Source organism: Somniosus microcephalus, chromosome 3 (genome assembly GCF_052327205.1).
Source record: "Somniosus microcephalus isolate GS21.2 chromosome 3, FLI_Smic_1.0, whole genome shotgun sequence".
NCBI classification, from domain to species: Eukaryota; Metazoa; Chordata; class Chondrichthyes; order Squaliformes; family Somniosidae; genus Somniosus; species Somniosus microcephalus.
The window spans coordinates 76,449,291-76,461,893 of record NC_140989.1 but is presented as its reverse complement, the minus strand read 5'-3'; the positions used below and the strand labels follow the sequence as shown (position 1 = coordinate 76,461,893).

At 42.4% G+C, this 12,603-nt stretch overlaps 1 protein-coding gene across 3 annotated transcripts in view; it reads right to left on the bottom strand.

Annotated features, from left to right (window-relative positions):
• LOC147121149 (tyrosine-protein phosphatase non-receptor type 14-like) overlaps positions 1 to 12,603 on the bottom strand; it is a 311,830-nt gene that overhangs the window by 57,251 nt on the left and 241,976 nt on the right. For all 3 annotated transcript variants that reach the window (XM_085981181.1, XM_085981179.1, XM_085981178.1), the window contains 4 exons: positions 11,670 to 11,740; positions 9,625 to 9,712; positions 4,305 to 4,393; positions 3,692 to 3,779 (listed from right to left, as the gene is read on the bottom strand). In XM_085981181.1, the coding sequence (XP_085837307.1) occupies positions 3,692 to 3,779; positions 4,305 to 4,393; positions 9,625 to 9,712; positions 11,670 to 11,740 (336 nt within the window). The remainder of the gene's footprint in view (positions 1 to 3,691; positions 3,780 to 4,304; positions 4,394 to 9,624; positions 9,713 to 11,669; positions 11,741 to 12,603) is intronic.

Below are 12,603 nucleotides of genomic sequence, written 5' to 3'. Positions count from 1 at the left end.
CACCCCACCAATTTTCGTGTCATCTGCGAACTTACTGATCATACCTTTTACATTCTCATCCAAATCATTTATGTATATCACAAACAGCAAGGGACCCAGCATCGATCCCTGAGGTACCCCACTGGACACAGGCTTCCAGTCACAGAAACAACCTTCGACCATCACCCTCTGCCTCCTGCCACTCAGCCAGTTTAGGATCCAACGCTCCAAGGCACCCTGGATCCCATGGGCTCTTACCTTCTTGACCAGTCTCCTATGCGGGACTTTGTCAAAAGCTTTACTGAAGTCCATGTAAACCACATCCACAGCATTTCCCTCATCCACACACCTAGTCACCCCCCTCGAAAAATTCAATCAGATTGGTCAGACATGATTTACCCTCGACAAAGCCATGCTGACTATCCCCGATTAATCCTTGCCTCTCCAAGTGGAGACTAATTTTGTCCCTCAGAATTTTTTCCAATAATTTCCCTACCACAGATGTTAGGCTCACTGGCCTGTAATTCCCTGGTTTATCCCTGCTACCCTTCTTGAATAATGGTACTACATTAGCTGTTCTCCAGTCCTCTGGTACATCCCCTGTGGCCAGAGAGGTTCTGAAAATTTGTGTCAGAGCCCCTGCAATCTCCTCCTTTGCCTCACACAACAGCCTGGGATACATCTCGTCCGGGCCTGGGGATTTATCCACTTTTTGGCCTGCTAAAACCGCTAGTACCTCCTCCCTCTCGATGCTAATATGTTCAAGTATGTCACAGTCCCCTTGCCCGATTTCTATGTCTACATCGTCTTTCTCCATAGTGAACACAGATGCAAAAAATTCATTTAAGACCCCGCCTACATCATCTGGCTCTACACACAGATTGCCACTTTGGTCCCTAATGGGCCCTACCCTTTCCCTGGTTATCCTCTTGCCCTTAATATACTTATAAAACATCTTAGGATTTTCCTTTATTTTGCTCGCCAGTGTTATTTCATGGCCCCTCCTTGCCCTCCTAATTTCTTTTTTAAGTATGCCCCTGCACTTTTTATACTCCTCTAGGGCTTCCTCCGTCCTTAGTCTTTTGTAACTGCCAAAAGCCCCCCTTTTTTTCCTAATGTATTTTTGTATATCCCTTGTCATCCAAGGTTCCCTTTGCTTGTTGGTCCCGCCCTTGACCGTTACAGGAACATGTTGGCGTTGTACTCTCTCTATTTCCCTTCTGAAAGTCTCCCACTGTTTTGATGTGGATTTTCCTATAAGTAGCTGCTCCCAGTCCACTTTGGCCAGATCCTGCCTTATCATATTAAAATCGGCCTTCCCCCAATTTAGAACCCTTATTTCCGGGCCGTCTTTGTCTTTTTCCATGACCACCTTAAATCTCACCGAATTATGGTCAGTCGCCAAAATGCTCTCCTACTGACACTTCCACCACTTGCCCGGCTACATTCCCTAGAATTAGGTCCAGTACCGCCCCCTCTCTTGTAGGACTTTCTACATGTTGGCTCAAAAAGCTCTCCTGGATGCACTAAGAATTCTGCACCCTCTAAGCCTTTCACACTCTGACTATCCCAATTTATATTGGGGAAGTTGAAAGCCCCCACTATTATTACCCTATTATTTTCGCACTTCTCTGAGATTTGCCTACATATCTGTTCCTCTATCTCCCCCTGACTGTTTGGGGGCTTATAGTACACGCCCAGCAAAGTGCTTGCCCCCTTTTTGTTTTTAAGTTCTACCCATATGGCCTCATTAGAGGAACCCGCTAATATAAATTCTCCACGTCTCGCCTCTGGTTCTTTTGCCAATTACCTTAAATCTGTGTCCTTCTGTCACTGGAAATAGTTTCTCCTTATTTACTTCATCAAAACCCTTCATGATTTTGAACACCTCTACTAAATCGCCCCTTAACCTTCTCTGCTCTAAGGAGAGCAACCCCAGCTTCTCTAGTTTCTCCACGTAACTGAAGACCCGCATCCCTGGTACCATTCAAGTAAATCTCCTCTGCACCCTCTCCAAGGCCCAGAATTGGACACAATATTCCAGCTGGGGCCTAACCAGTGATTTAAAAAGGTTTCACATAACTTGCTTATATAAATGCAAGTCTTTCTTTTTTCTTTTTTACTCTATGCCTGCTTATAAAGCCAAGAATCCCGTATGCTTTTTAGCAGCCTTCTCAACTTGTCCTGCCAGCCTCAAAGATTTGTGTGCAGACACCCCCAGGTTTCTCTGTTCCTGCAGCCCCTTTAAAATTGTACCATTTAGTTTATATTGCCTCTCCTCATTCTTTCTACCAAAATGTATCACTTCACACTTCTCTGTGTTAATTTAATCTGCCAAGTGTCTGCCCATTTTACCAGTCTATTTCCTTCTGAAGTCTGTTACTATCCTCCTCACTATTTAATACATTTCCGAGTTTCATGTCATCCGTAAATTTTGAAATTATGTCTTGGATACCCAAGTGCAGGTCATTAATAGATATCAAAAAGGGCAGTCCTAATTCCAATCCCCTCCAGTCTGAAAAACAACCGTTCACCACTACTCTCTGCTTTCTGTCTCTTAGCCAATTTCATATCCACGCTGCCGCAGCCCCTTTAATCCCATCGGCTTCAATTTTGCTAGCAAGTCTATTGTGATACTTTATCAAATGCTTTTTGAAAGTCCATCTACACAACTTCAACCGCAGTACCTTCATCAACTCTCTCCGTTACCTCATCAAAGAATTTAATCAAGTTAGTGAAACATGATTTTCCTGTGCTGGCTGTCATTTATTAACCCATATTTTTCCAAGTGACAATTAATTTTGTCTCGGATTATTGTCTCTACTAAGTTAGGCTGACTGGCCTGTAGTTGTCGGGTTTATCCCTCTCCACTTTTTTGAACAGGGGTGTAACATTTGAAATCCTCTCGTCCTCTGGCATCACTCTCGTATCTAAGGAGGATTGGAAGATTGTGGCCAGAGTCTCCGTTATCTCTACCCTTACTTCCCTCAGCAACCTAGGATGTATCCCATCCGGATCGGGTGACTTTTCTACTTTGAGTGCTGCCAACCTTTTAAGTACCTCCTCTTTATCTATTTTTATCCTATCCAATTTCTCTACTATTCCTCCTTTAGTGTGATATTGGCAGCATCTTTTTTATTGAAGACAGATGCAAAGTACTTATTTAGTACCTCAGTCACGCCCTCAGCCTCCACAAGGAGGGCATGGATGAGGAATTGAACATGGGTCATTCTGATTTGTATAGTTCAACTTAGTAGCATCTTTAGCAACTGGGCCTTGGGGGAAGTTGATAGGATTCAGATCATTAATCAGATTTTCTGAAGTAATGCTCTAATCTTGATGAGCTAAATGAGTTAAAAAGGTTTTGCCTTAGATTTCAAAGGAGGGAGAAGTTTGAAGAATGAAGAAGTTTGTAGATAGAGGTAGTGTCATTTGGAATATTAGAGTGTGTTCAAATTTAATTCAGAGAGCAATTCAATAGCTGGTGTGATAGTTTCTATTAATGTCTGGAACAATCCAATCCAACAGTTAATTCAAACAACGCAGTTAGGAGAAGTGTAAGAAATATAGCATTACAGCATAAATAATTACAGCATAAATATGTACAAGGCATTTGCTAGAATCTAGGATAAGATGATCGCAAAAGATCCAGGAAGAAGGAATGTAATAGACAATAGGTACGTAATGCTAGCCAATATAGTTCGATACTTACTGTGTGAAATGGAACAGTTTCTTCTTTGCTTGTTAACTCCACATTAATTGAAGACTTGTTGTGCGTAATATTTCCAATTTCATTCCATCTGTAGGTTTAAAGATACTTTGTATTATTGATCAGGTTTGGATTTTATTATTCCGAGTCCCAGTTTTGTCAGCTCTAGTCAACACTAAATACTTGTGCCGATAATCCAAATAAACTCTGCACACATAGGAGACTTATTGGATGGTGCACTGTATTGAAGTGATGGATTCCATCCTGGGGCAAGGAAAAGCTGAAAACAATCACTCAATCTGAAAATCAACTGATTGGGGGAATGCGGGAGGGAAAATTATACACAGAATAAGACACAGCGTAGGCTGGACTTGCACATACCATCAGTTCTTCCTGAGAACTGAGAAGTAAGTCACCTGCCCTTCCTCCAGATTGAGGAGCGGCACTGTGGAAGGACATCCAAAAAAAAGGAAGTAAAAATACCCTCAGGGGAGGGGGGAAAGGAAGAGCGTTTTACTCATCAAAAGAAAAAAGCTGTAACGTAACTTTAGAACTCAAAAGTTTAATTCAAATGAATAATCACGTGCCTTTGGTCCAGTGCAGTTTCGCTGCTTACCTGTATGTTACAGTTGGTCGTCCATTCCTGTGCTTTACGAATATTCCCATAAAAGAAATGCCAATAAAAGCATCATTTCCAAGGTTATCCTGTTAAAGGAGAGCAAGTGTTCATTTAGATGGTGAAATGTACATGTACACATATGTAGTAGGTTATCCCAGCATGTCTCCAACCAGGGCGGCCATTAACTGCCTTTATCCCACAATTTGTTTACTAAGCATCAATCTATATAATCTGTTACAAATTTGGGTCCGCCTTAGATTTTCTCTTGGGTACAGTGTTCCTAATCCCTCGGTAAGCAGTCTGAGTGTTTTACATTTAGGAGTGTGCCCAGACTGCCCAATACCATATGATTTTGTAACCAAGGGGTGTCCCAGTATTACTCCATTGTGATCTGAACTGTATATTCTTGTTTTTCACACGTGCCCCCACCTGTACCTTTCCAACCTTCGTGAAGGTGGAGCGAGAAAACACTTGATACAATGAGGCCAGATGTCAATATTTTAAGCTGCTTTGTGTTACAGTAAGTAAATATGTAGAGCAACTGTTATGATTCGACTCACTTAGTTCAAATCAGTACAACCTGCCCTCATGTAGTAATAGAAAATAATGAACATGCCTCACATGAGTGGGTAGTCCTGTTTGACATAAACAAAATAAAATCCATTTTACTCTTTTGTATTCTAACCTTTTGAGTCTGGCAAAAAATTGACTATTTAAAATCCTGACTATCTGTGTGTTTCTGTCTCTGCTTTTATCTCCCTGTTTTTGCAACCAGATGGAATGGCCTAAGCCAGACAACCCCTACGGAGCACTCAGGACCAAGGACTTCCCAACACAATGGGTGTGAAGTGTTTACGGGAAAGCAACTTCAACATCATTAGCATTTTAACCAGCTTTCACCTCAGTGCTTTTTTGAAAACCTGTGTGAATGCACTTTGCTTTAAAAACATTTCAATGCAACTCTTTTCCAAATCCTTATTATGGAAACTGGTCAAGAAGTCCCAAACGTGACAATACCTTAATTAAAATAATCAGTGGATCCTCATTTGCACTGTTTCAATGGTTGAGTTTTCAAAGAAATTACTTTCAAATAATGTGGAATGCTCCATAAGTGGATATTGGAACACTGGAGAATTACACATTACACATAACTCAAACAGCCAAATCTCAACATTTTTGGCGGGTTTGCAAAATTCCTTTTTAAAACAAAATTGTATAGAGCAGTCATTAAAATAATCCTGCACGGGAGCCTTCATCAGAGCCAAGCAGATTTTAACTGCCAGGCCTCATTTAAATGGCACACTTCAGCTGATCGCCTGTTTTTTTGTGGAAAGCAGCAGCTGGTGGGGGGGGGGGGGGGGGGGGGCGGCTATGAAGATCGTGCAGTCCCACCAAGAGAAGGCTGCAGGCAGCAAAGTAAGTCCGGGAGGGGATGTTGCGAGGGTCTCCCGGCTGGTGAGGGTGGGAACAAAGGCCTGGACTTTAATTGTGGGACCCGGAGGAGCTCTCTTGCTCCTCCTCACTAAGGAAAGTTTTTTTTTTTTAATTTTCCTTCGCGGGCCTCGCTGGCTTCTCAACAGCTTTACCTGGTGGGGCAGCAAAGGCAGGTGTCCCATGCAGAAGCCGGTCAAAATACCGCCAGGGACCCACGTATGTCACGGGATCCCAATTTGCAGTTATTAATGAGGCTCTCACCAGAGTCCAGCCTGCACTTCATCCACTGCCAAAACCAATGGCAACTCGGTAAATGCAGCGCAGGTAATGGAGCTCCTCCATTTTAACTGCTCCCACACTGCGTTCCTGCCGATCAGGGAGAGTTTAAATTCCCCCTGAAGAGTCAAACATAAAGATTATGAAAATGGTCATGATTCTAATTATTGAAATATATGATTACAGTAAATGGACTAATGTAGGGTAGAGCAGCTTGAAAATAATTTACTAAACTTTTGGAAATTACCTAAGTACCAGCACGTAACTTTACGAATCCTAGAAGGAAGGTTGCTGGATGGTACTTAACATTTCAAAAGAAGTACTTAACATTCTTACATTACCAAAGTACTGTTACTTGTAATGTTTCAAAAATTACCATGGAAGTGATATCTCACCTAATATGTTTACAATCTATCAGTGCTATTCGGCGATACTGCATTTATGCAAGTTTTCTTTTCTTGAGGGTTAATGCAAACAATTTTAAACTGCAGAAGTATGTCTTATAAAAACATGGTGACACAGAAACCAGCAAACAGAATTTAAAACAGAAGGGCTCGATTTTCATCTTGGGCCAAAGCTACAGTGGGATTATGATAGCATCGATGACATTTTCACGTGCCAGAATTCACGTCAGCTGACCCTGTCACAGTATCTGAGGTCAGCCTAATTTTGATAATCTTGGCAAGCTCCTAGGAGTAGTACTATAGTTTGTTGCCGTAGGTTTTACAGGCCAGCAGCAGAGTAAGGGACAGCACATCAAATGATTTTTGTGTCAGCATAACTCCAAGGATGTCAGTGGGGCCCACAGGAGGGTAAAGAGCCAGCCCCCCTCGGATCATCAAGGAAACAATGGAAACGCTACTCCATGAAGTTAGGCAGAGGATGGACACACTGTTTGGGTCAGTGGGTTGCAGGCCCCAAAGGAGAGCAGTACTGCAGCAGAGGGATAGCATAAACAGAGCAAGGGAGGAGGAAGTAGCAGGTCATGTGAAAACTTCAAGCTTTTCATGATATTCTCCTCTCACATTACTGTATCTCACATTACATGTTTGCTAACTACATCAAGTGACTCCTACCACTACTCCTCAGCAATCTATTCCAACCTATCTTCATCATTTTGCTTCCTCCAGACATGGCTGAGGAAAGAAATAGTCCTCTGCATCCAGTTCTGTTAGCACTTCAGAGACCATTCTTTCCCTCCCAAGCACCAGCAAAGAGATATGCTAAGGGATTAGAGAGTGAGCTAGAGAGGAGCACACTTCGTGACACACAGAGCATAAGCGAGCAGGAGTAACTGAAGGTGGAACATGAGGAGGAAAATCAAAAGATATCAAAAGATGCTGAACAAACGATATCACCCATCAACTGAGGAGCCAGGGGATCCAGAACTCACAGGTCCTGATTTTCAAAGAAGGGTGTTTCCAGAAGAACAAACGTAGGCAATAGGGAGTGTGTCTCAACACTGTGCAGCAGATGATGGTTTGACTGGAGGTAACCACTACCCGCATGTGTTGTACCCTGATAGATGGCTTTATGGCACTGCAGTCTGTTCTGGAGGATGTGGCAACTTCAGGCAGTTCTGCAGTGAAGGGCCCCATGACAGAAACCCAAAGGACAATCTGCACTTCCTCCACTGACACTCAAAACTTCTGCCATAGGGGCCTAAGGTGCCAGATTGGAGAGGGACGTCTCTTCCGGCCTCCAAGCAACTGGGGCTGAGTTGTAGACAGCATCACATGCGGCTTCATGCTCTTTCAGCAGATCAATGGCTACACAGTGCCAATACCTAGTACTAATGCTATGATGATGATGTCTGTCAGGAAAGTGCCCTCCTGGTAAATGTCTGCACAGATGTCAGAAAGGAAGTAAAGCCAGGCTGCCTGTGCAGCAAGACAAGAAGTGTAGTCTGCAGCAAGCCCATCTCAGGACTTAGCTGCTTTAAGATTTGGACCACCTCAGTTCTAAGAGGCTACTATTGACAGACAGCAGCCAGCCACCTCATGCACTCCTGCCACTCAGGTAGCATCTCGGAGCATGAGATTATGTCTAAGAAGGCACATATCATACAAAAAGCAGCACAATAACATTTTGGTTATATGGTGTTCAGACATTGTTCTTTTCAAGCTTTGAAAGTTGCTTTGGAAGCTGTATGATCTGTGGCTCACAGGGAAGGTTCTGTAGATTATGGCATATTAGTGGTGAGAAGAAGGAATATGTACGCAATACTCTTCACGCAGTGGCCAGATTTTGTAGTCAAAGTGAAAATCTCCTGTATCATTTAGCACAAACATGCCTTGCAGCCAGCAAAGGGTCGTCTTCTGCAACCTCTTCAGTCTGCTATCGCTGCTTCTCAGGCTGACACGGGTAGAAGCAACTCCGCTTGTACCCTCCAGTGTGTGGATACCACTGTTGGATGTCATGCATCTCTGGTACAGCCTAAACAGCCTGGCCTCCCTCCATTGCTCCTCGTCCTTTTCTTCTAGGAGGCAGATGTCAGGGGGAATTCCCACTAGGAAACCCACTGCAACCCTGTCTTAAGGGAGGTGGCAGCTGTCACAGCAAATGGCAGAAAGGCAGATGGTAAGGTAACTGAGAGGAACAAAAAAAGTTCTAAGATTGGCAGAGAAATATGGAGTGTGCAAAGCTATGAAACTTCCGTGCCTGGCATCTAGCTACCCTGATGCCTGTTGTAAATGGGTGTGATTACAGCTAAACTTAAGTGAGGCAATAATGACAGAATATGGACTATCACATGACTGTGCCATTATTGCTTCAAATATGCCATTCATTTCACGATGGGCACTTCCAATGGAAATTATGGCAGAAAATCGAACATGCTCTAAAGTGTGGGGGGAATCAGTGTAATAATGGGGATCTGGCATAATTACACCCAAACTAATAAACAAGTGCAGGTTTTGAAATTGCTGACAGTGTTTATTTTTGCTCGCTAAAGAAGCACTCATTAGAAGAATGGTCTCCTGAAGAGGAAAAAAGAACCTGTTGAATTTTTCAAAGTTAGTAGCCACAAGATAAGTAAATTGAAGTGCAATGTTAAATATTCTTAAAGAACATTGTAGGATAAGGTCCTCAAGTGCTTGTCCATGATTCTTCAGCGCTGTGACCAGTTTTAAAAAAAATCATTTTTGAGGCTGGTGTGAAATTCCATAATTTGGCCTCAGAATTTTTGTTCCATTAGCCCACTGAAAGAATGAGCAGAAGGTAGGCTGGTTGGGGGTCAAGGCTAAGCAACTGAGTGGCATGTTGTAACTCCTGCAATCTCAAAAATACTATGGTGGATCACGGAATGTTTACTTAAGGGGATGGTTCACAACTAACAACTTTTCTGGATTGTCCCCTTTGCAGCACTGAAGTTGCTCATGTTGTAATGTATATTGTAATGTAGTAATGTATCTACATCACTCTAAAAAAGGAATCGCCCTCCTTGCTAATTTAAATTCTAATTCAGTTTTTCCACAACTGTGTTCAATTGCATCAGTCCCACATGATGAATGTTAAATGTTCAAAAATTGACTTACAATGCATTGGTGAAATTCTAAAATATTTGAAAAGATATCTTTCTAAATTAAGGCAATAATTCCTGATGTACCTTAGCAGGAAAACTTTCTTGCCCAAAGCCTTCGAGCTGTTCCACTTCCTTTATATACAGCAACTCAGCCTCTGCAGGTGGCATCCCACTGGGAAGAGAGAAAAAATTCAATCCAAAACACCAACACTCCTTAAAGATAACAGTTCCCCTATCCACTTACAACACAGCCTGCATTTATCAGCAAAGGAATTCACACAAAAGCAAATACTGCAGTGGAACTCAATTAGATTCAGCTTGGAGAAGCTTAAATCCTCAAAGCGCAGGGAAAGTCAAGCCAGGACATGCTCTCCCACTTCCTAGATTTGACTCTATAGTAACATAAGGATTGCAAGCAGTTTGCTTGTCTACAGTCCCTCTCAGACATGGAATGGGAGGGGGAAAGAGAAGCGCAGGAAAGATGAAAACTAACTCCGTTAGAAGGACTAATCTTTGGCAAGCCAGTCTGTCAGAACAAATGTAATTAATATTTGGGCACAGATACAGAAAAGAACAAACTTGCCATTATGTAGCATGTCATCGTGTCTTTCAGTATGTCCCAAAGTGCTTCAAATCCAATACATTACTTTTGAATTGCAGTCACTATTGTTATTTGGGACAATGTGGTAGCCAATTTACAAACAGCAAAGTCCCATTAACAGCATGTGAGTTGGATGACCAGTTACTCTATTTTTGGTGGTATTGATTGAGGGAGAAGTGTTGGCTAAGGCTTTGGAAAACTCCGTAACCTTCTTCAAAATAGCGCCATGTAAGTTTTTATGCCCATCTGAACCAGTGGAACAAGAAGAAGGGGCCGACGTTTAACTTTTCATCCAAAGGTCAGCATTTCTAACAATGCAGCGTTTCCTCAGTATTGCACTAAAGTGTCAGCCTAGAATGGCTTGAATCCATAATCTCGAGAGGACAGTGTACTAATTGAGCCAAGCTAGCATAAAGCAGGGAGACATTTAAGAGCTAGATCAAGTAAACGGCAACAACACCCATACAGGCAGTAACCAGGTTAATGAATTAAGATGAATGGCAGGGTGGTAACATTTATTGGCATCTGTAACCTTCACATTTGAGACTGGTAAGTCTTGCATCATGTTTGGGTTGATACACCATCTAAGCAACATAAGGAGGACCAAGCATTTCATGTGACTACGCCCAAATTGCTCGAGTGCTCCATACTTCACCACCTACACTTACCCATAATACAATTTTCACAATTATAACTCAGTTATAATTGGAGATGGTGTGACAATCCAGACTCCAGATCTGAAAAGAAGCGGAGGATGGATTGGTGGAGCTGTCCTAATCCGATACAGAGCCTGTGCTATCATTTGGACTTTGTACATGGAAATGATGAGGCTAGAATAGTGGGAGCCCATGCCATAAATTGGGCTCTGTATAAGAAAAAAAAGGTATAGAGTAGTGGAGCAACATTTATAAGGGGTGCATAGGACTTATGCTTGGTAGGAATGTGATACCAGCAACCCAGGTAGAATTGATCTGTACTAGCATTAAGATTTGGGTGATCCAGCTGACACATCAGAGGCTGGACTATAGTCAATTTCAGAGGCAATCTGATCTCTGATGTGAGGTATAACCAGAATGCAGAGTTTTACACAGTCAGCACATCCTGCTGGTATCATTAACACTATAAATCAAAACTGTGTTTCCGAGTTTTCTATCCAAGGTTAGATATCCCAAGATGTACCACTCTAAGAGGCCACACAGAATTATACCCTGTCATTCTTGTCAATACCTACCATTAAGATTTTTTCAAATGTAGATACCAACACTAGTAACATTTTGTCACCTTTTAAAACATGAAGTGAAAACTGTAATCCTGTTTGTAGCAGTATCATGAATAGGTACATATGGGCGTACAAAAATGTATGAACCGATGTTAGACTGTAACTTGGCAGTAATTCTAAGAAAAAATATTCTCCAGAACGAAGGAACGGATCAAAGGAACATCTGCAAGAAACCAAGCTCTTAGAGAACATAATTATAGGCTTCCTGTATTTCAGTTAGAGTTCTACTGCACTGGAGACCTTGCTTACCTGTAGGCCTGGTGTTGCATTGCTACCTTCCGGGTCATTTCTTCCAACATCCGTTCATCCTGAGCCCAGTCCTGTAAACATATCACAAAAAAATCATTCAAATCTGCCAGCTAATAATATTTATTAATGCTACAAGGCATTTATAGCCTTATAAAGTTGATATCCGAGGACAGAAATTGAGAGGCTTCATTGTTGGTTTGGGGCCTCATTAGAGGTCCATTGAACCCATGCTTACGTCAAGTGAGGCTCAATAAACCATTAGTTCCTCTGGGCTGTGAGGGGAAAAATAAATCTCCCAGGGTTCCTGCTCCCGATTCCTAACCCATAAACACTGCTGGAAATTCGGGCACGGTTACGACTGGATTTCACTGAGAGACCCTCCATTCCACAAAGGGGTAGAATTTCTTTGGGAGTTCTCCCAATCTCATACCGTTTGTCCAGGGCTTCTGCTGATCCTCGGAAGTTACAGCAAAAGATCAGCAGGACCCCTGCAGAAATTCTACTCCTCGCTGTCTTGACAAACACTCACATGAAGATTAACCATTTGGGCAAGGTCTCTTAGGACAGCCCATGCCTGTGGATCTGTCTTTTAATTAGAATCAGCACCTTCTGGAGAGCAGGAAAATAAGTAGGAGAGGAAAGAAAGAAAACATTAACGCATCGTTGAATGAATGCTCAATCCAAATGCCAAATGGATATGCATCATCATCCATTGCTTCCCTACGCACGGCTATTGTGAAAATGGATTAGGAACTGAAGGAGGAACTGAAGTCACACTTTGTCCTTTTATCCTGAAAAAGGAGCCCAGTGATGACCTTAATGGGTACGTGGGACTAAGCTATTTTCAAATGAACAACTTTCCAACATGTGCCCAACCCCATCCAGCTGCATTGTGCATCAAGGACCATGCTGCTTCTGTGCAAATAAGTTTGTG